At 49.5% G+C, this 24,195-nt stretch overlaps 1 protein-coding gene across 1 annotated transcript in view; it reads left to right on the plus strand.

Annotated features, from left to right (window-relative positions):
- EXD3 (exonuclease 3'-5' domain containing 3) overlaps positions 1-24,195 on the plus strand; it is a 194,101-nt gene that overhangs the window by 23,274 nt on the left and 146,632 nt on the right. The window contains exon 3 of the mRNA XM_005527312.3: positions 11,201-11,317. Within this exon, the coding sequence (XP_005527369.2) occupies positions 11,281-11,317 (37 nt within the window). The 5' untranslated portion in view covers positions 11,201-11,280. The remainder of the gene's footprint in view (positions 1-11,200; positions 11,318-24,195) is intronic.

Below are 24,195 nucleotides of genomic sequence, written 5' to 3' on the forward strand. Positions count from 1 at the left end.
GAAACAGCTGCCCTCTGTGAGTGCTGCTGGTCACGACCCATCCTCAGACAGGGTTACTGTGAGCTGAGCTGTTCCCTCGGGTACCCAGGGCTGGTCAGTGTGGGACTTGCTGAGCTTCCAGCAGCTGAGGAACAGCTTTTGCTGCTGGACTGTGCAGATGTGAGAGCAAGCCCCGTGCCATCTGACCAAAGCTTCGGTGTTTGCACTCCTTTTTCCCTAGGACCAAGTGAAAGGAGGGCGCTGGAAGCGCTTCTGCCGGAGCATCGTTTGCCGTTGTAGATCAATACGGTTCCAACTGTCAGTCCCATCCAGGAATCCCTTTCTTTCCCCCCCGATTGTTTGTCCAGCCCTGCCGCGGGACTCTGACGGCACAGGATCAGATGGATTGTTGGGGTGTCTGAGGCTGCATTGTCCTGAGCTTGGCTTCTGATGCTGCTGGGGCTGGAGCGCAGGGAGCGGCAGCTGAGCCAGGGCTCCCCACGGGCGGGCAGCGCATCCCCAGCTGTCCCGGAGAACCGAGCAAAAGGAGAAAGGCACATTATCCCATTGTGTTTACAGGGCATCGGTCACACAAACAATGACTGTCCTCTTTGACAAGAGGATTGTTTAATTAGTTAAGGGTTTGATAAAGAGATGACTGAACATGCAGTGCTCTGAAGGCATCTCTGCCTTTTAGTACAGCAGGCACGTCCTCCCTGCGAGCCCTGCGCCTTCCCTTTCTCCCGAGGAGCGCTGCAGGTCTCCAGAGCTCTGCTCCAAGTCTCAGAGCTGCTCACTTTGAGCATATTAAATTGAGTTTCTGTTATCTGAGAAGCAGAATTATAATTTAGCTGCCTGTGAACAAGTTCTGAGCATTCAGAAGGAGGGAAGCAATGTGAGCTAGACTTGGAAGCACGTATTTTTTCATCTGTGTATTCTGGTATTACTCGTCCTCTTATCTGCTGTAGCTTTTCCCTTGCTCCTTTCTTCTTAATTTTTAATCAGTGACAAGCATTGCCAGGTTAAATTCCACAGACTCTGAAGCAGAGAATCTGTGTAAAGAGGCAATTAATTAAGCATAGGGAAGTGAGTGCAAAGCAGTGGAATTCCAAGTGTGTGCAGTGGTTTTGGTTACGCTGGCTTCACCTTGCTTCTGAATTTGCCCATAAAATCCAATTTGAAATGCAGAAGGAATGAGTAGAGAGTGGATTTAACTGGTACATTGCAATGTTGATATTAGCATAGATTCTCATCTGTGTAACTCCTCAAAAGCAAGGAATATAGAGAATTTAAATCAATATTCAGTACTTAAGGAAGTCTTCCAGCTCAGCCATGAAATATTTATATTTAACATCCTGCTGAGCGTGCAATGCTTTGCCTGGGTTTAAACTGGTATTTGCTTTTGTACCCTAATACTCACAAATAATTACACACAACACATTCTGCATAATAAGAAATAATGTTGTAGAAAATGTAGTTTTTTAAATGAAATCTACCTAAAATATTCTGTTGCTGTATCTTACTTTCAAGCCAACATCAGAAGCCACTTAGTGTCTGTATTTTCTTTTAAGGTTTAAGCCTGCTGTTGTTCTTTTTTTCTTGGAGACTTTTCACGCTGTGTGGTGTTCTGTGGCCCAGCAGAAGCTCTGCTGCTGTCTCAGAGCGTGTCTTCAGCTGTTTGACCACAGCCAGAGAGGGGCTGCAGGAGGGGTTTAAATTCACAGGGGACTGTGCATTGCCTGTCCAGAGCTGGGACTGTCCCTGTGGTGTGCAAGTACTGAGCTGGGAATGTCTCAGTGTGTGCAGGTACTGAGCTGGGAATGTCTCAGTGTGTGCAGGTACTGAGCTGGGAATGTCTCAGTGTGTGCAGGTACTGAGCTGGGAATGTCACAGGTTCCTGTGTGTGTGCAGGTACTGAGCTGGGAATGTCTCAGTGTGTGCAGGTACTGAGCTGGGAATGTCTCAGTGTGTGCAGGTACTGAGCTGGGAATGTCTCAGTGTGTGCAGGTACTGAGCTGGGAATGTCTCAGTGTGTGCAGGTACTGAGCTGGGAATGTCACTGTGTGTGCAGGTACTGAGCTGGGAATGTCTCAGTGTGTGCAGGTACTGAGCTGGGAATGTCACAGGTTCCTGTGTGTGTGCAGGTACTGAGCTGGGAATGTCACTGTGTGTGCAGGTACTGAGCTGGGAATGTCTCAGTGTGTGCAGGTACTGAGCTGGGAATGTCTCAGTGTGTGCAGGTACTGAGCTGGGAATGTCACAGGTTCCTGTGTGTGTGCAGGTACTGAGCTGGGAATGTCTCAGTGTGTGCAGGTACTGAGCTGGGAATGTCTCAGTGTGTGCAGGTACTGAGCTGGGAATGTCACAGGTTCCTGTGTGTGTGCAGGTACTGAGCTGGGAATGTCTCAGTGTGTGCAGGTACTGAGCTGGGAATGTCTCAGTGTGTGCAGGTACTGAGCTGGGAATGTCTCAGTGTGTGCAGGTACTGAGCTGGGAATGTCACTGTGTGTGCAGGTACTGAGCTGGGAATGTCTCAGTGTGTGCAGGTACTGAGCTGGGAATGTCTCAGTGTGTGCAGGTACTGAGCTGGGAATGTCACTGTGTGTGCAGGTACTGAGCTGGGAATGTCACAGGTTCCTGTGTGTGCAGGTACTGAGCTGGGAATGTCTCAGTGTGTGCAGGTACTGAGCTGGGAATGTCACAGGTTCCTGTGTGTGTGCAAGTACTGAGCTGGGAATGTCTCAGTGTGTGCAGGTACTGAGCTGGGAATGTCACAGTGTGTGCAGGTACTGAGCTGGGAATGTCACAGTGTGTGCAGGTACTGAGCTGGGAATGTCACAGGTTCCTGTGTGTGTGCAGGTACTGAGCTGGGAATGTCACAGGTTGCTCTGTGTGTGCTGAGTGGGGCACAGGGAGGAGGCTGTGCCTGTGCCAGGGTCCTGCTGCTCCTGGCAGTGCCCTCAGCATCCCCTGCAGCTGGGACAGTGATGGAGCTGAGGGGAGCTGAAGGCAGAATTCCTCCCTCTCAGACACCGGGATTTGTTCTCTGAGTGTTCTCAGTGCTCCTGTCTCAGAGGGCTGCAGGTGTGTCCCAACTCTCAATAAAATAATCTGTGTCAAATAAGGCTTTCTCCAGGTTAATTAAAATGTACAAACATAGCTGGACTGCTGGCACCACAGGAGACACCAGGCTCCCTCTGGTTTGCTTTTCAGCCCCTGGATTTCTGGTAGGCTCTGCAGGCTCCAGTGGGGAGTGAGGCAGGAGAGAAGCACAGCGTGAGATCTCTCTCCATGGTTCCTTTGATCAAGTGAGGACTTGTGTGTTCATCCTGCTTTCCAGCAGAGGTGCTCGTGGCAGAGCAGTGCACACACAAACTATCTTGATGGAGCTGTGACAAAGTGAATTAGGTGAGAGCATCCCAGAGCAGACATGGTATTTCATGTCCAAATGCAAAGGGGAGGAATGCCAGTCTTGCTGGTGGTTGCCCACAGTTTTGCTGTTTCACTTTGAATTTGTTGCCAGTTGTTCAGATGCCAAATCATTTGGCAGCCAAAAATCAGATATCCCTGCCCATGCCTAAAGGAGAATAATATGTTGGTTCTAACATTTGTATTATTTTATGGGTCGATTCATCACTACTTAAAGGTTTTTCAAAAGGTGGTTAAAACTATGCATAAACTATAGTTCTTTCTGAGAAATTAGAGCATGATCATTGCAACTCTAAGTACAGCTAATAAATCACACAGAAAACACATGCCTTTCAGGTAAATAATGTTTGTGGATGCAGAACAGTCCAAAAGCTGGGCAAGGCTGCGTTTTTCTCAACTTCTGAAGACAAGTGGTGGAGACATCTGTAGCTACCGAGATCTCCTGATCTGAGCAGGTGTTTCACAGTGGCTGTGCATGTCACTGCTCAAAACACTGGAGAAAATGAACCTGAGCCTTTGAACTGGAGAGCTCTGTTCCCCAGTCTGACCCAAGTGTTGGGGTGAGGCAGGAGGAGGCTGCTGCAGACCCATCTTCCAGACATCTGCAATAACCTCGCTCCCTACCCAGGACTTTCAGGAGTGGTTTCTCTGTTCTGGCCTTCCAGAAGTGCTGCCAGGAGAACAAAACTGCAACTTCAAGACTCTCCTTATTTACAGTATCATCTTCTACAGACTTGATTACAAACCAACATCCCTTGTAAAAGCCATTTATGCCACCAAAGGTGACCTTGTTAATCTCACTGGTGGCTTAATTGATCTCTGCATTAAGAACCTGCTTCCCGAACCCTTTACCTTCTGAATAAGCTTAGAGAAGATCTCTAGATCTGAGCTTAGAAGGTCTCTAAGCTTGTTCAGGATGTAAAGTGTGGGGAACAGCTGCCCATGAAGGAGTTTCAAAAGCAATTTATTATCAGGCATGGTGGAGATAACACTGGCATGGCTTGGGAGAAGATAAATGTCAGTGCACAGTGTGTGGTGAATAACATGACTTGGCTTTGTCCTGCCCTCGTGGGACTGGACACTGTCCCTGCACTCCAGCAGAATGTTGTTGTTCTTGCTCTGGGTGTGAGTGTGAGGAAGTGAGAGTGTGGTACAGGGAGAGTGTGGTGCAGTTACTGCTGGCTTCATGCTTGGCAAAGCCTTAACTGAATTTGATAAGCAGCCTTAATTGACCTTGAGGTCATCTGGTGATGACAGGGAAATGAAACTTTCCCAGGAAGAACGAGGGGGAACAGGGACATTGCACGAGTGGCAGTCCCTCAGGTGGGAATGCTCAGGACAGAACTCTTTGCAGAGGGTGGGGAAACAAAGCCACCAGAGCACTGTAAGGCATCATTTTACAATGAGAGCTACTGGTCAAGGTCTCAGACCAGCAATCAGTCATCCCTTAATTTCTGTTCCAATTAGCAGTCAGGATCTTCAGCCACAAGAAAGCCACCGTCTCCTCCAGCTGTTCAGCCATCACCAGATGTTGCAGCTGATCTGTGCTGCAGCTCCTGCCTGTCACCCCCCTCTGTCCTCCTCTCCTTGCTGCCATCAGCAACGAGGATATTCCCTGCAGGGCAGGGGAGGACTCATGGGCAATGATGAGGGCAGAAGGCAAACAGAAATGAAATGAAGCAAAATCTACTAAAACAAGTCACTGCTGGTGGTTTACCCAGTATGTCAGATCTGGGGAGAAACACTCAGAAAGAGATCTGAGTTAAACGTGACAAGAAGCTGGAAATGAAGATGCCAACAGCTTGTGGAACTTGTGGATTGTGACACGGTTTCCAAGGAGTGGTAGCAGTGTCTCTGGGGGAAGAGAAGGAGCTGCCCCTGCCCCTGGGGTGGCCGGGGACCTGTGCAGGCTGCAGGGGCCGCTGGCTCCACTCCGTCTGCTCAGGGACTGAGATGAGGAGCTGCAGACAGTTGGGATCTGAGGGATTTGCCAGGAACAGGGAAAACAGAGGAAATGGTGATTTGAGAGGAAATCCTTGGATTATTCTGCTTTGATTCATGGTTAGACGTGGTCTGGAGTGAAAGTGATCAAGGAGAAATCCACACATGAAGCTGCAGCTCCTGTGAGTGAATGGAAAGGGAGATCAGGGAGAGAAGCAGATCAAGATGGAGAAAATTTAGCAGATTTCTAAAATTACTCATCCATCCTGTAAAAACTTTTTGTTTAGTTTTACATCTACATCTGGAGGTATTCAAGTAAAACCCTGGGGAGAAGGAAAGCTTCAGCACTATTAAAAATAAATAAAAAGAAGGAGAAAAAAAAGTGCTTTTATCAAAGACAAACCTTCCTCTCTCCCTTCTTCTGTAAATGCCATGATTCATGAAATTCTCTCTGTTTCACCTGGGAATTTTCTGGAGCACGTGTCAGTCAGGAGGTGATTGCATTTACTGCACTTCTACCAACACAGCTGTACCCCAAAACTGCAGTGGGGATGTGAGTGCAGAGCGTCTCTGGGTGATCCCTGGGGACACCCCCCGAGCTGGGGCATTCATCCAGAGCCGAGCCCAGCCTGTGTCCCTGTGTCACTGCTCTGACCCTGCCCAGCACTTGGATGTTGGTGCTTTGCTGTGTGTTAGCCCCGCGCGGGTTTGTCAGCAGAGGGTGCCAAAGCCCCGCGGCTGCTCCGCGCCCCGGCACGGAGCGCACCGGGGGAGCGCACCGGGGAGCGCACGGGGGAGAGCACGGAGCGCACGGGGGAGCGAACGGGGGAGCGCACGGAGCAGCGAACGGGGGAGCGCACGGGGGAGCGAACGGGGGAGCGCACGGGGGAGCGAACGGGGGAGAGCACCGGGGAGCGCACGGGGGAGCGCACGGGGGAGTGCACGGAGAGCACGGGGGAGCGCACGGGGGAGCGCACGGAGAGCACGGGGGAGCGAACGGGGGAGCGCACCGGGGAGCGCACCGGGGAGCGCACGGGGGAGCGCACGGGGGAGCGAACGGGGGAGCGCACCGGGGAGCGCACGGGGGAGCGCACGGGGGAGCGCACGGGGGAGCGAACGGGGGAGAGCACCGGGGAGCGCACGGGGGAGAGCACCGGGGAGCGCACGGAGAGCACGGGGGAGCGCACGGGGGAGCGCACGGGGGAGCGCACGGGGGAGCGCACGGGGGAGCGAACGGGGGAGCGCACCGGGGAGCGCACGGGGGAGCGCACGGGGGAGCGAACGGGGGAGCGCACCGGGGAGCGCATGGGGGGGCGCACGGAGCGCACCGGGGAGCGAACAGGGGGAGCGCACCGGGGAGCGAACAGGGGGAGCGCACCGGGGAGCGCACGGAGAGCACGGGGGAGCGCACGGAGCGAACAGAGCGCACAGGGGAGCGAACAGGGGGAGCGCACGGAGCGCACAGGGAAACACCAGGGAGCGCACAGGGGAGCGCACCTGAGCCCGAGCCCGCCGAGCCTCCGGGGCTGCCGCACGGCCAGAGCCAGCCCAGCTCCAGCACAGCCCCGGAAGCGCTGCCCGGAGCCACTCCGGGTGTGCTGGTTGTGTCCAGGGTTGGCTTTCCAAGGGGCTGGAAGTGATTGATGGGAAAGAGGAGTGAAATGAGCAGGGAGAGCTGGGTGTGGAACTCTGCAGGCACGCAGGGAGATAGACTCTGTGGTATCCAGGGCTTCCTCCAGAGGTTCAGGTTGTACTTATGCCCTTGGGGTCACAACAATTTGCTTATTGATGTTAGGAACTTGGGCAGGAATTTCCATGAAAAATACATTCCTGTCAAGCTGGAGGGCTTCACAATGCTGAGGGATGGCCTTGAAAATCCAGCAGACTTTGACAGACATCTGTTGATGTTTGTCAGCTGCTTTCCACTTTTAATGTCCGAGCTAATGAGGCAGAGGGTGTTCTCTGGAGCAGCATGGCTCTGCTGGCTTCTGCCATGCTGCTTTGAGCCTTCAGTGCTTCCAGTGAACCTTATTATGTCACAAATGGTGGGAAATTATTAAATTACTTCCATAAATTATCAAAAGTCAATAATCATTTAATAAAAATTCCATTCAACTGAAGTGATCTCCTTAAAACAAGCTCCAATCAATTGAATTGATACAAGAGGCAGGGTCATGTCCTGGCCCCTTTCCTTCTGCTGTGATGCTGAGCAGCCAAGTCCAGATGGGAGCTCCTGGAGCCCTGCTGCTTCCAGGGCCCTGGAGGGGAGGGGAGGTAACCTGGGGTTCTTCACACAGGCCCAGAGTCATGGCAAGCACTGGCTGAACTTGAATTTTCTTTTTTATTTATTTATTATCCATCCATCCATCCATCTATCCATCCATCCATCCATCCATCCATCATCCATCCATCATCCATCCATCCATCCATCATCCATCCATCCATCATCCATCCATCATCCATCATCCATCCATCCATCATCCATCCATCATCCATCCATCATCCATCATCCATCCATCCATCCATCCATCCATCATCCATCCATCATCCATCCATCATCCATCATCCATCATCCATCCATCCATCATCCATCCATCCATCCATCATCCATCCATCCATCCATCCATCCATCCATCCATCATCCATCCATCATCCATCCATCCATCCATCCATCCATCATCCATCCATCCATCCATCATCCATCCATCATCCATCCATCCATCATCCATCCATCATCCATCCATCCATCCATCATCCATCCATCATCCATCCATCCATCCATCATCCATCCATCATCCATCCATCCATCCATCATCCATCCATCATCCATCCATCCATCATCCATCCATCCATCATCCATCCATCCATCATCCATCATCCATCCATCCATCCATCCATCCATCCATCCATCCATCCATCCATCCATCCATCATCCATCCATCCATCCATCCATCCATCCATCCATCATCCATCCATCCATCATCCATCCATCATCCATCCATCCATCCATCCATCCATCCATCCATCATCCATCCATCCATCATCCATCCATCCATCCATCCATCCATCATCCATCCATCCATCCATCATCCATCCATCCATCATCCATCCATCCATCATCCATCCATCCATCCATCCATCCATCATCCATCCATCCATCCATCATCCATCCATCCATCCATCCATCATCCATCCATCCATCCATCCATCCATCCATCCATCCATCCATCCATCCATCCATCCATCCATCCATCATCCATCCATCATCCATCCATCCATCCATCCATCCATCCATCCATCCATCCATCATCCATCCATCCATCCATCCATCCATCCATCCATCCATCCATCCATCCATCCATCCATCCATCCATCCATCATCCATCATCCATCCATCATCCATCCATCCATCATCCATCCATCCATCCATCATCCATCCATCCATCCATCCATCATCCATCCATCCATCATCCATCCATCCATCCATCCATCATCCATCCATCCATCATCCATCCATCCGTCCATCCATCCATCATCCATCCATCCATCATCCATCCATCCATCATCCATCCATCCATCCATCATCCATCCATCCATCCATCCATCCATCATCCATCCATCCATCCATCCATCCATCCATCCATCATCCATCCATCATCCATCCATCCATCCATCCATCCATCCATCCATCCATCCATCATCCATCCATCCATCATCCATCCATCCATCCATCCATCCATCCATCCATCCATCCATCCATCCATCCATCCATCCATCATCCATCCATCCATCATCCATCCATCCATCATCCATCCATCCATCCATCCATCCATCCATCCATCCATCCATCCATCCATCCATCCATCCATCATCCATCCATCCATCCATCATCCATCCATCATCCATCCATCATCCATCCATCATCCATCCATCCATCCATCCATCCATCCATCCATCCATCCATCCATCCATCCATCATCCATCCATCCATCCATCCATCATCCATCCATCCATCATCCATCCATCATCCATCCATCATCCATCCATCCATCCATCCATCCATCCATCATCCATCCATCCATCCATCCATCATCCATCCATCCATCATCCATCCATCATCCATCATCCATCCATCCATCATCCATCCATCATCCATCCATCATCCATCCATCATCCATCCATCATCCATCCATCCATCATCCATCCATCCATCCATCCATCCATCCATCCATCCATCCATCATCCATCATCCATCCATCATCCATCCATCCATCCATCCATCCATCATCCATCCATCATCCATCCCTCATCCATCATCCATCCATCCATCCATCCATCATCCATCCATCATCCATCCATCATCCATCCATCCATCCATCCATCCATCCATCCATCCATCCATCCATCATCCATCCATCCATCCATCATCCATCCATCCATCCATCATCCATCCATCATCCATCATCCATCATCCATCATCCATCCATCATCCATCCATCCATCATCCGTCATCCATCCATCCATCCATCCATCCATCCATCCATCCATCCATCCATCCATCCATCCCTCCATCCAAGAAGAGCCAAATTCTTCAGAGTCCTGGACCATGAATTTGCCATTTCAGGGGATTTGTGTTTTTTGACAGATCATGGAGGAATTACAATCCTTTTTGTTCCCTAGGAGACCAATGGGGTAAACTGTGTCTAGGCTAAAATATATTTATTCCATTTTTGGTATCCTCCCCTCATACACACCCTGGGTTTCTTTTCATTTTGGAGCTAAAGACCTTAAAGACAGTGAGGGCCCTTTGCTTGCACATGTTGAGGTTTATTCTGACCCTCTGCATCACATCCAATGCTTGCACTTGGCAGCTTTGCTCCCAAAGGTGACCTTCCCAGTGCCTGCTGAGAATCCAAACCTTCTAAGTGGTCCTGAGCGACACAGACCTCGTGCTAAATGTGGGGGAGAGACTTCCAGGGTCACAGATCATCTGTGGAGAGCAGGAGGCTGTTCCTGAGAGGCCATCTGGGTGCACTGCTTGTTCTGTGTCATGTCCTGCTCTGTGGAGCTTCCATCGCTCCACAACAAACCCAAGGTGCTGCTGTGCCTCCAGCCAGTCCAGGGACTTCAATCACTTGTTGTTATTGCCTCTCTGTTTGTGTTTTTCTAAGCATTTGTGTTCCACCAGCACACTCAGAGTTAGTGCTCTCGAGGGGGAATTTCCTTCCTGATAAACAATCCTGCAGTGTGATTCAGCAGGAAGGATGTGGTGGTTAAGGCACTGGACTGGGATTTGGGAGACAGAGATTCTGTTCCCAACTCTACCACAGTCAAGATGTGATGATGAGTGGAAGGGCAAGCAAACAAAGAGGAGGAGCTGTGTAGCTGTGGCAGAAGCACACTTTCACATGGCCTGTTTGGATTGGGGTTAGGTAGGTCTGGGGTTTGCAGAAAATCACAGAATCTGCTGAGCTGGAAAGGACCTCAGGATCATAGAGTCACACTCTTCACCCTGTGCAGAAGTTTTCTTTGGCTTCTCAAGTGAAGAGCTTTAGGGACTCTTCTTTGTGCAGTTCAAATCTGGAGCTCAGTTTATTCCAGGAGCCCAGCTGTGTTTTTAACTCCATGTTGTTTCACCTCCCGTGAGCTCTCAGGTGCCACTTTCAGTGCTTCTGGTTGACCCAATTCAGTTTATCACTGCATTCTCTGATCTTCAGGCACATGTCCTATGGCACATGGATGTAGGTTCTCCACTCTCCTGCTAAATTCAAGGATCACACACCAGTTACTCCCTGTCTCACATAGGGTGAAGTTCCCACAGTTTGTCAGTAAATCTACTTTTTCTTTCCAGAAGCAGCAGCTTGGGCTGTGTCTGACCTCCAAAACCTCCAAACCTCCCTTCCATCCTGACCTGGTGCTGCCTTTGGGAGAATGAATCAGGACAGTGACTCAAGTGATCAGCCCACAGGTGAGTTTTTATTCAGTATGATTTGCTCTCCATTTATTTTCTTACTGCTACTGGAGGAGAATGCTGAGTCACAAATAAAGCAAAATGTGTGAATCAATGCTAAATTGCATGCCATAAAGATTATTGGATCTTTGAGGTTTCCTGTCTACATCTGGAAATCAGCATTCTTAGAATTCTAGTCCAGGCTGGAAATTTTTCTAGCAATATTTTTTTATAAGTTCTCACCAATTCAGAAGAACACAGAGGTTTTATTACTATGTTAGAGAACTCATTCTGCTATTTGCCATAACTTAGTTTTCTCATTAATTGCTTTGGTAATTGGTGACCCTCTGCATTAAGATGTGCACACATTGTCAGGTATGTCCCAGCAAGGCAGGGGTCAGGGTCCCTGCTGCAGAGATTGAGTGGACAGCAGTTTGTTACTTCTGGCTCAGAGCTGCCATAAATGTGCTCTGTTCTTCATGCCCATCTTTGGCAGTGGGAGCTGAGCCTCACTGAGTGCTGCTGGCAGTTTGTGCTGGGAGAGGAGGGTGCCAGGGCTGTGCCTGAGGCCTCCCAAGCTCTGCTCAGCCTCAGCTTTCTTGGAAGTGTCAGGGGGCATTCTCAGCTCTGACATGAGGGCTATTTTTTGACAGTTCACATTGTTCCTCACTCTTTGTTCATGGGTGAGGTCTTTTTGTCTGAGGCCTTTGTCAGAAATAGAGGCTGTTAGGAGGAGCTGTCTGCTCACAGGTTTGGGAAGTATTCTTTTGTTCTCAAGAGTCCTGAGAATTTCTTCCTCCCTTTTACAGACTGGCTTGGGCAAACTTGCCCAGACAAATGAGGGGATTGCTGGGATCTCCCCTTGCTGGGCCAGCAGTGGAACAGGTCCTCAGAGCCAGAACCTGTGTGCCCTCCTCTGGCTGTCCCCAGCCACGTGGCTGGGGCAGAGCAATTTGGGGTTCTGAACATCTGCCTACACTAAAGCCCTTGCCATTGGCCATGGCTTTGAATCTGGAGCTCAAAAATGGAAAATCTTAGAAAAATTCCTGTGGTAGCATGAAATATCTATTCTCTAATACTCAGCATGTACGTCTATCACTGTGAACAGGTGATGATGACACTTCAGGATGTCATGGAGATTCATGAATCATCCACAGAAGGACCTAGAGGCTGGGTTTGGGGAAAAAGACTTTCAGGTCTCTATAACACATCCTGGGTGCTCATGAGAAATTTCTGGTCAGAATATTCATAGATTGCTCATTGCAGCCTTATTTTTTGTAGCTGTAAGAAATGTTGTGGTTTGAGTTTAGATGCACTTTCTGAAATAGGCCCAGGAATGAATCCGTCCAGGGGGACACATTTTCAGTGTATGTAAAATGTCACATGTACATTTTACACCTCCTGCTGAAGTGCTTAGTCCTGGTTGCTCTTGGAGTCCAGTCCTGGGTTAGACAGGTGTGATCACTGGTGATTTATATCCTGGCTGAAGATAGGGATCTTCCAGTCTGGACCTCTGTTTGTTCAGCTTCCAGCACCACCTATTGAGTTTTACATTGTTGGTTCATTTCATTCTCTGAGCTGCCACTGGAGCTATACTTAGAGAGGAAGGATATTATAATCTTGTGAAAGATTAAAATATTGTTACTGTAATCCAGCTGGAAGGGGAGACCTTTTCTCATGGTGAGAGACAGCCAAGGTTTTTCCCATTCTGTCCTCCCCTTGTATGCAGGAAGGAAGTGCTGGCAAAGGCCCCTCGGCTTCCTGCCGGCTCAGGAGCACATTTCCAGACAAGCCCTCTCCACCATCCATCACCAGCCCAGCCAAACAATCCCAGGGCTGAGGGGAAAACACCCAGCTGGGATAAACACCGGGAGCAGAGCCTGGAGCACAGCCCTGGAGCCCAGCACCAAGAAGCCTCCTCTGGGGCTGGCAGCAGGCACTGCACGTTTTCTGCCCTGCCCTTTATCATTAAATATCTAAATAATCAAAGTTCCTCTTGGAAGAAGCAGCTCAACAAATTAGGAAGGGAGGAAAGGCAAAAGGCTGATGTTTGCTGAGGAGCTGCTGAGCTGGCAGGCGGTGGGACCAAAGCTGGGGATGCTCTGGGGTGCAGAGCACGTGGATCTCACTGCTGGGATGGAGGCAGAGCCTTCTGGCAGCACTGCAGGGGCAAAGCCATCTGTGATGCCTCAAGGAAGGAGGAACCAAGTCAGGTGGAGGCCTCACCTTTGACTGGATCACTTTGGCTGAATAGGATTCTCTCCAAGAAGAGGCTCAGAACTGAACTGAGATCTTTTTCCCTGTATCACTGCTTTTGTTTAAATGCTGCATTACAATATTTGGGTCATATTTTCAGATCTATCTGCACTGTAACCTGTTTTTATCCATTCCTTGAACCAGCTATTTGGGTTTATATTTTTCAGTATTTTTTGGCATCCTCACAAACCTTGAGCTGGGAATTCCTCCCAACAAGTACCTGGAGGCAGGCTGTAGTGAGGTGGTGGTTTGGTCTCTTTTGCCCTTTGCCAGGGGACAGGACAAAAGGAAACAGCTTTAGTTGCAACAGGGGATGTTCAGATATCAGAGTTTTATTTTCTCTGAAGGAGTGCTCAGGCTCTGTGCTGACTCCTGCAGGAGCACCTTCTCCTCCCAGCCACATGTGCCTTTCTGGGCTTCTCTCATTCCTTCTCCACTGTTTCACATTTTCACTCTCCTTTGTCTGGGCTTGCAGCAGGTGGGCACTAAGCTCCTTAAATCCTTTACAACACTCTGCAGAACAGAATTATTTTTTTATTTAAGGTCTTTAAAGAATGCAGAATTATGGAACCCTCATTTTCAAGCTATATATAGAAGGTATTTCTGCAGTGCTAACACTCATTTTTAAATCTATCAGAAATGCACATAAGCAACAGCAAGTGTAAAAGAAAAGAAGGTAGGAAGTTTTTTGGGATAAAAATTATTATACGTTATATTATTATATAAGTTATTTGGGAAAAAAAAATTACCCATCTGGCCTAGAACTAGCCAACAGCAGGTTTCCCCAGGCTCAGTGCTGGCTGTAGATCCTGGAAGTTGAAGCTGTCAACTTTCAAATGAAAAAAGCCAAACTCAGCACCTGGTTTCAGTCCCACTGCAGCCCCCGGTCCCAAGGCTGCTGGTGCCATTTGGAATTCTCATTTCCCCGTTCGGGAGAGCTTTAATCTTCCCCTTTGTGAAGCTGTGGGACTGTACAGGGAAAGTGCTCACATTACCAGCATGCAGCATTTTAAAATTTCCTTCTAGAAAAGAGCTGATTGTGTGTTTGCTTGTGCTGGGCATCCTGTTTGGGAGGAGGCACCTCCTGAGTGCTCACGGCTGTGATGCTGCTCAGGTCCTTCATGCACTGATCTCAGTGTAATTTCCTTAATCTAAAGATGCTCTGTGACAGCAATGGGTTAAAGAAGAGACTGGACAGGGATTTGCTGGCAGTGTCCCATGAAGTCCAGGAATGCCAGCTGGAGATGAAGCCTTGAGCAATGAGGGGAACGTGGGACACCGGAACAGGACTGGATCTGCTGCAGGCGCTGGGAGAGGCTGTGGGCACCGAGGGGTTTGTGCCAGGCCTGGGGGGACTGGGAGTTCTCAGAGAAGGGAGGGCAGGCAGGGACTGCCAGCCTGTCCTGGCACATGGCTCTTGTGCTTCGTGGCTCAGGGGAAGCCCTTGGGACTGCCAGAGTCTTGGAAAAGACAAAGAAATAGGCTTGTGATAGAAAGTGCTGTTTGCCCAGGGATACAAAAGCACCATGTAGCTGGGAAGAATGATGTTTAGGTTGGATATGTGTTCATACAGCAGAAATTGATGGGTAATGAAGGAGATTTCCAGGAATTGCCTGCTGGTCTCTACATTCCTCTTCGCAAAAAGGCATGCGGTGTAACAGCTGCTTCCACCCACTCTGGTTCTTTCACATAAATCTAGTGAAGGAAAGGGTCAGGTTAAATCCAGCTCTCCCAAATACCTTCCCAAAGCCTAGCAAGGTTCAGGTAACAAGCCTTGGTGGAAGAGCACCCTGTGAATTCAAACAAGTACCAGTTCTGAGAGACAGAAGGTGACACTGTGCTGCAGCCCAGGACCACGGTGCTGCCGCTCGGAGCACGGTGCCCTGGGAGGCTGCAGGGCTTCCTGCATCCTCCTCATCCTGCTCACAGCCCTGGCTCCCTGGCAGATGTTCTGTGTGCTCTGGGAGCATGGCCACAGCTCTCAGCCCAGCTCTGGGAGCTCAGCCCATGGGGAGGGAGGGATGGCTCTGCCACGGCGTTTGTGCCGCGCTGGGAACTGCGAGCAGCGCACACGTCCTGCTCAGAGGCTGCAGCAGGGTTTGTTCTGTGTGATTGTGCCTTCTTTTAAATTAAACTATTTTGCAAGCACTTCCTTCCTGCATTTCTCAGAAGGAGGGAGGGGGGTGTGCAAAGAATGTTGAACTGCCTTTGACGGAGGAGGAAAACTGAAGAAAACAAGAGATGCAATCCTAACTACTGACCTTTTACTTGAGCTTGGTGATGTTTTTCAGCAGCAGAGCCTCTGGGGAGTAACAGCATCCTCCTTGCTATTGTGCTGCCTGCCCAAAAAGGGGGCTAAAGTTCAGCTTTTATGATGTTCTCACTCTGGGCTTGTGGGAAAAAGGCCACATTCCCTTTCTTAGGTCATACGAGTGCAAGAGATGACAGAGTCCTACAGTCTAACCCCAGGGCAGGAGGCTGGTGCAGAATGGGGCTGGGATAGACAGCTTGGTAAATACACCCCAGCTTTTTCTCCTTATGGAGACTCACAGCAGGTGGGAGGGGAATTTACATTGTTAAATTAAAAGGCACTGATTTATTTTATGTTGGTGTGTTATTGTTTCATAAGATCACATGGGTTGCCATTACTTGTGATGGACTCTTGCACTTTATTGTTAAATCCTCCTTTTCCACTTTGGTCAACAGTTACTGGAAATGAACGTTATCTACCAGGACAAAAACAAGAGGCAAATAAGCATAAAACAAAATCCCAAGCTCCTCCCCAGCAAACCAGAGGTTCTCAGGGAACCCTCTATAGTTTTGAGGACTGGGATTAGGGTTAGGTACTTGTGATCTTCTGTCCCTGATCCCCTCAGCTGCAGCAGACTTGCTGTGCTGGAGCCTCGTACAGAGAGCATCCTCCTCCTCCTCGTCCTCCTCTTCCTCCTCCTTCACCCGACCCCAGAGCTGGGTGAGTGATCCTGCTCTGCAGGGTGAGTGGCTCTAAAGGTTCTTCCTTTGGTAATTCCCCCGCTGAGGCAGTTCCCCACGCCTGGCCAGTGCCAGTGCTGCCCTTGGAGCTGGCCAGGCCCTGGTGCACCGTGCCAGCTCTTGGACAGCTCGTGTCCAGTGGATGTGACACAAGTGAAATGTCTTGGCACTGGCCAAGTGGTGAAATACAGCCAGCTATTAATTCAAAGTGCTTGAGGAAACACAGCCAGATCACCTTTTGGTGGCTGTTTTAGGGCACAGACGTGTTGGTGTTCCCTCCTCACCGGGGTACCCCACCCTGTGGCACGGTGGGCTGTGTGACTGTGGCCAGGGGAGGCAGCTCACCCACCTTGATAATTTTGATTTGGTCTTTGACATTGGTCCTTGCTTTGGAGTGGCCTCAAGTGACTGATCCTCACAGGTGGCAAACACAAACACCCAGTTGCTTGAGGGTGCAGGCAGATGTGTGGCTTGTGAAGGAGAGAAATGAGGTGCTTGCAGTCTGTCAGTTCTCTGGCATTTCTGGTTATCAGGGAGGGGTGGAGGGAAATGAATGCCGTGAGAACAGGTCTGAAGATGAGGGAGGTTTGCCACGGACAGGGGATTTGGACCCAAGATGTGAAGCTCAGGGCAGTGGCATTCAGGTAACACCTGAAGTGTGTCTGGTCAAGGCAAGATCACAGCCCCTGAAGATTACTTAATATTTCTCTGTCTTTCTGGCTCCCAAGTGTTGATTTTCATACCTGCACCGTGGCACCTTGTGGTGCTGTGTGGTGCAGGTACAGCCATTCTCTGCTGCCCCACTCTTCCCTTCCTCCCTCACCCAGCACAGAGGGGCTCTGGTGGCTGTGGAAGCTCCACCATCCCTGCTGGCCCCTGGGAGGTGCCCATTTCACAGAGCTGTAGGCTTTGGCTCCACACATTGCTCATTTAACCTTACTTAATTTTGGCTAATCTGAGAACGGATCTCTTTTCATTTTCTGCTGGATGCACTTTGCACTGAGCTATACAGACATTGGGAAGGAGAAGAATTTGTCTAAATTGTTTGTTTTGCCTTGGGAAAAAAGAAATGGAGATTTATCACCAGTTTTCACTCCCCAGGGCTCTCCCTCAGCAAAGCCCTGCTTCAGTGGCAGGGGTTTGCAGCGAGCTGCTGGCGATTCAGCACAATAAAAGTTCACACAGTTCAGGGCTCCAGTGATTACAGAGGAGCTTTTCTTGGGATTCTTAAAATGTCCTAGACACAATTAAAAGAATTTCTCAGCAAGGAGAGTGCAAGCTGGGGACTCTCCAGCAGATGTAATCACTCAAGGAAAACTTTGTTTGGCTTGGCTGGGCCCTGCCTTCATTCCGTGCTCTTTCATCCCACCAGCAGGCTTTGTCTCAGTCTTTGCAGTGTCTCTCTGTCTGTCTTTCCGTCTCTCCATCTGCCCCACATTCCGCTGCAGGCTGGATGGGACAGCCTTAACCTGGCCACTTCCAAGACAAACAGCGAGTCAGATGGAGCAGGGGGCCCTTGGCTGTCAGGAGGCTCCGTGGTCACTCACTTCCTAGAATTAAAAGCTGGGAGTTGACCTGTAAGCCAGCCAAGCCAGAGACAATGATTGGGTTCCCATTTTGTTCCTTTGATGCTGTCTTAAATATGTGCAATGACTGGGAAAACAAAATTTGCATGAAGCAGAAATTCAGTTTCTCACACAGATCTGTCCTACCCTGCGTCCTCCAGCGGGGATGACACAGGTGGCAAAGCTCAGCTGTTGTTTCTTGCAGGGTTCTGGGAACCAGGCCTGTTCTTAGAGAACTGAGCTGTAACAATTCCTGGCTGTGATGGGATAGTTTTGGTAGCCACTGGATGGGACTGGTGCAGCTGGAATTCCAGTGTTGGACTGCATGGTCCTTGTGAGTCACTTCCAGCTGAGGACGTTCTGTGATTCTGTAAATCAGCAGGAGAGATGCATTAGAGCCACTGGGACCCCAGGGCAGCTCCAGAATATCCAGCCAGGCCCTGCTTTCGTGCCATGGCTTTGCCCAGCCCCTGGACAGGGGTGTGAAGGTGCCTTTCCCTGCTCCAGAAGCACCCCTGGCCAATGCTGCTGTGCTTTTTGGACATTTCAGCTCTAGAGCCCAGAGTGCTGCCGGGCTGTGCCAGCTTGTGGTGATGGGAGAGCAGGTAATTACTGACTGTGGTTTGCAGCTTCTGTCACTGATGAAGTGGGGATAAGAAGTGGGCAGATTCCCTCTCAGGCACTGAGGGACATTTAAAATGCTGCAGAGTGCCTCAGGTGGGGTGTGAGGCTGGAGAAGTGGCTGTGAGCTGGTGCTCATGGGCACAGAGCCCTTGAGAGCAGCCTGAGCTCTCAGTGCAGCCCCCACTGTGTGTAGCCCACCCCTCGTGGGTCGTGGCCAGGGCTCAGGGTGCCACATCTCACACACTGAGCTTTCATTCAGCGCTGGAACTCACTGCCACACACTGAAGAGACTCTCCATTGGTATTCAGGGCTCATAGAGCAGCTCTGCATGCTTTCCTGGGGCTTCCAAGGGAAAGGACCTTTCCATGCATAATTTGATCACGTTCAGCACGGCAGCAGTGGGATATTTTTTTTCCCCTCAGAAAGTCTGTGACACCTGATTGGTGAACTCTGCTACTCTGAGAACTCGCAGTGCGCTTGCTTATCTCGCTCTCTCAGATAAACACCTCTCAGCATCCTGTTTTTCTTGTGCCATACGAACAGGAAGAGAGCGATTGTTTGAGATGTGCGTCAGTCAGAGCTGGAACCAGGCAGCCCCTTACCCTCCCCATCGCCATGGAAACCACCAAATCCCTTCAGACACATTGGTGCTGAGCTGACAGGTATCCTGGCTTTTCCACTTAGCCTCCCCACAGCTAGGATTTTAATGTGCAGGACATCTAAAACTAGGGGTTTTAATTTTATCTAGGAGCTGTAGCTATATACATTTAGGAAGGGAACAGCCATCACTATTTTTGTCTTGTGTAGCAGTGAGATCTTTTATTTGGCCATGGATTTGGTGCTGGGAGCACTGGAGGGATGAGGCAGCTCTGCAGTCAGTGGCAGTGTGGTGTGAGGGACTGGGCAAGGTTCTGCCTGAGCCTGTGAGTGACACCTGCAGAATGTCCTGGACACATGTGGCTTCAGCCAGGGCTGTGGGAAAAGCATCTGGCTGTTCTACAATCATTTACGGGTGACCTGGGGAGCTTTGTGTGTGGAGGGAGCAGATTCAGGTTTGGGAGTGACTGGAACTGTTCCTGGCACCTCAGGGTGGGATTTTCAAAAGCTGCAGCAGAAATATGGGTGAAGAGCACATTGTTTGAAGGTTCTGGTAACGCTGAGTGTCAGTGCTGCTCTAGTGGAAGGTGTCCCTGCCCATCTTTAAGGACCCTTGCAACAAACTAGGCTGGGTATCTACCAGAGCTGGAGTTTTAATCTACCACTCTGAGATGTAATTAGCCAGAGGAAGGAGAAATTCTTTTCACTTAGGGGTTTAACCATTGTTTTATTCAACATAAGCAAAGCAGCAGTTTCCTTCTGCCTCTGGAAAGCTTTATCCAGCCTGGACAGATGGGTCTCCTCCACTTTGTTTACCTGGGTAAATATGTCACCATGTCCCCAAGTGCCACCTCTTCACCTTCTTTGAACACTTGCAAGGCTGGTGACTGCTGCACTGCCCAGCACTTGTGGCTCTGTCCAGGGCCTGGCTGGCTCAGCTGTGTGATCACCACAAACCCTGGACAGGGTTATGGGTTATGGGGTTTGGGTTATGGGTTATGGGTTATGGGTTATGGGTTATGGGTTATGGGTTATGGGTTATGGGTTATGGGTTATGGGTTATGGGTTATGGGTTATGGAGTTTGGGTTATGGGTTATGGGTTATGGAGTTTGGGTTATGGGTTATGGGTTATGGGTTATGGGGTTTGGGTTATGGGTTATGGGGTTTGGATTATGGGTTATGGGTTATGGGTTATGGGTTATGGGTTATGGGGTTTGGGTTATGGGTTATGGGGTTTGGATTATGGGTTATGGGTTATGGGTTATGGGTTATGGGGTTTGGGTTATGGGTTATGTGTTATGGGTTATGGGTTATGGGTTATGGAGTTTGGGTTATGGAGTTTGGGTTATGGGTTATGGGTTATGGGTTATGGGGTTTGGGTTTTGGGTTATGGGTTATGGGTTATGGGTTATGGGTTATGGGTTATGGGTTATGGGTTATGGGTTATGGGGTTTGGGTTATGGGTTATGGGTTATGGGTTATGGGTTATGGGTTATGGGTTATGGGTTATGGGTTATGGGTTATGGGTTATGGGTTATGGGGTTTGGGTTATGGGTTATGGGTTATGGGTTATGGGTTATGGGTTATGGGTTATGGGTTATGGGTTATGGGTTATGGGGTTTGGGTTATGGGTTATGGGTTATGGGTTATGGGTTATGGGGTTTGGGTTATGGGTTATGGGTTATGGGTTATGGGGTTTGGGTTATGGGTTATGGGTTATGGGTTATGGAGTTTGGGTTATGGGGTTTGGGTTATGGGGTTTGGGTTATGGGTTATGGGTTATGGGGTTTGGGTTATGGGTTATGGGTTATGGGTTATGGGTTATGGGTTATGGGTTATGGGTTATGGGTTATGGGTTATGGGTTATGGGTTATGGAGTTTGGGTTATGGGGTTTGGGTTATGGGTTATGGGTTATGGGTTATGGAGTTTGGGTTATGGAGTTTGGGTTATGGGTTATGGGTTTTGGGTTATGGGTTATGGGGTTTGGGTTATGGGTTATGGGTTATGGGTTATGGGTTTTGGGTTATGGGTTATGGGTTATGGGTTATGGAGTTTGGGTTATGGGTTATGGGTTATGGGTTATGGGGTTTGGGTTATGGGTTATGGGGTTTGGGTTATGGGTTATGGGTTATGGGTTTTGGGTTATGTGTTATGGGTTATGGGTTATGGGGTTTGGGTTATGGGTTATGGGTTATGGGTTTTGGGTTATGGGTTATGGGGTTTGGGTTATGGGTTATGGGTTATGGGTTTTGGGTTATGGGTTATGGGTTTTGGGTTATGGGTTATGGGTTATGGGTTATGGAGTTTGGGTTATGGGTTATGGGTTATGGGTTATGGGGTTTGGGTTATGGATTATGGGGTTTGGGTTATGGGTTATGGGTTATGGGTTTTGGGTTATGGGTTATGGGGTTTGGGTTATGGGTTATGGGTTATGGGTTATGGGTTTTGGGTTATGGGTTATAACCCAGAAACAGGACAGGCCCTGCCCCAGTCAGCATCTGTGCTGCTGCTGAAACCTGCTCAGGTGAGGAGCTGGCAGGAGAAAAGGTGGGAATGTCTTTTATACAAGAATCAAACCATTGTTACTGTTCCCAAAGAAAGTTGGATGGTGTCAAAATACGTACTACAGCATTTTAGAATTACCAGGTGGGGTTTTTTCATCTAAAACTGCTTGGGACTCACAGTTAACGGTTGTTAGGTTTAGAACTTGGGGATTTCCAGAGATGTCTGGAGGCAAAAAAATAGATATCATTTTGCTCTGTGATAGTACCCTGGATCTGATGATTCTTTCCCATCCTGCTCTTGAGTCCTCTGGGGCTGCTGCTGTTCCTGGCAGTCTCAGTCTCTCACATAATTAAAAAGTTTCCCCTTTTATCCTGGATAATACCAGTTTTCTTCCCCTTTGCAGGATTGGTAAGTTTGAAAGAAGAAATGGTTTATTTTCTGGGATGCTGTTTCAGGTGGTTTTTTAAGTGAATTTCCATTTCTATGGAATGCCATTAGCACAGTGTAAGGACATTAACTGGCACCCTGGCCGTGACAGATCCTCCTGTTCTGGCCTGGGGAGCTTGGCAGGACAGTGGGGTGTGAGAAGGGCTCATTCCAGGGCACTGATTGTTGTCCTCCTTCTGGGAAAGTGGTGACTCGCTCCTCACCCTTCCCTCAACACCAAGTTGGTTTATGGGAAAAAAAGCTAATTCTCTTCATCACTGAAAAATTGACCTGGAGCCTAAAGGAAGTAAGGGTAGCCTGACTGAATTTTTGAAGGGAAAGCAAAGCTGCGTGATGAAACTGTGGGTTTTGTTTAAACAGTTTTGAACACAAGAGGACAAACCCATCATCCCTGGTCAGGATGGGGATCCACCAAGCTCAGAGCCTTGAGCCCTCTCTGGTTGTGCCTGGCCGTGGGTGTGGAGGGAGAGGTGTAAAATGGGATTGTAAAACAAGGGATGGAGGGACAGGAGCCAGGGAATGGCTCCCAGTGCCAGAGGGCAGGGCTGGATGGGATCTTGGGCAGGAATTGTTCCCTGGCAGGGTGGGCAGGCCCTGGCACAGGGTGCCCAGAGCAGCTGGGGCTGCCCCTGGATCCCTGGCAGTGCCCAAGGCCAGGCTGGACGGGATTTGGATCACCCTGGGACAGTGGGAGGTGTCCCTGCCATGGCAGGGGTGGGATGGGATGGGCTTTCAGGTCCTTTCCAGCCCAGACCAGTCTGGGATTCTGTGTTGTTGTCTCTCAGGTGTCTGTAAACTCTGGGAGGGAGAGGAATGTGGATGTTCTCAGGACTGATGTGGGGAGGGGGAGGAAAAGCCCTGTTTGGAGCACTGGGCTGGGGCTGTGCTGAGCCTGGGGAGAAGCTCTCCAGTCTCTCCATTGACAAAAACCACTGAGAAAATAAGAGGGCAGTGTCACTGCCTGTTGTGCTCAGCCAAGCAAGCCTTCTCTTTTAATGAGAGTGCATTTTGTTTGATCTGTGCTTTTTGCGGGGGAAATGATGAATTTTAGCCATTATGAAAACAAAAGGCATGGTTATTTGTAAGGATTGTTTTATAAGAAGCATATGTGTCCTTTATTATTCTTGTGCTTGAAGTGTGGGGATTGTTTTCAGTTGGGAGGCTGCAGTAGAAGAATGTGAACTTCTGACTCACTTAGAAATCGAGCATGTATCAGCCAAATGCTGAGGGTTCCTTTATGTTTTCATAACTCAAATTTCTCAGAATGGAAAGGATCTTACTTGCCCTTAGTTAGAGAATAATTTTTGTTGCCATTGAGAAAGGCTGGCTTCTTTTCTAGAAGAACTTCTCTTGCTTTCAGTACATTCTGCATTTCCCTTTTCCCTCTCCAGCAGGGCAGTTTCTCCATGTTCTGCCTACACACCTCATTCTCCACCATATTTCTGTTTGGGCTCCTAATTCTGGCTCTTCATAATTTGTAGTTGGCAGCACAGACCAAGGAATGGTTTCACAGAGTGATCCCAGGAAGGTGTGGGCTCTGCTCCTGGCACCTGAGGAATTCTGGCTTTTGTCTGGAAGAACCAAATGAGGAACATGAGATGAGTATTGGCTGCAGAGGCAGATGCAGCCCCAGCCATTCTGTGATGTGTGCTTGCTGTAAGCTTGGTGCTCAGAGAGCACACACTCAGCAGGGCTGGTTCTGTGATACAGGACTGCATGTTGGCACATGAACAGAGCACATCCAAACCAGAGACTCACAGAGGAACTGCTGCCCTGTGCCTTGCAAGGGGCATCACTGAGGTAGAAGCTTCTGTTAAGCCAGGTCTGTCTGGAAGATGAGAAAAGAACCACAGAAAGATAAGCCTCTGGATCCTGACCTCCTCCCTGAAGTCAAATATTTCCTGCTGAG

The sequence above is a fragment of the Pseudopodoces humilis genome, chromosome 22 (genome assembly GCF_049639895.1).
Source record: "Pseudopodoces humilis isolate 2021_Gansu_Grassland_sample_001 chromosome 22, ASM4963989v1, whole genome shotgun sequence".
NCBI classification, from domain to species: Eukaryota; Metazoa; Chordata; class Aves; order Passeriformes; family Paridae; genus Pseudopodoces; species Pseudopodoces humilis.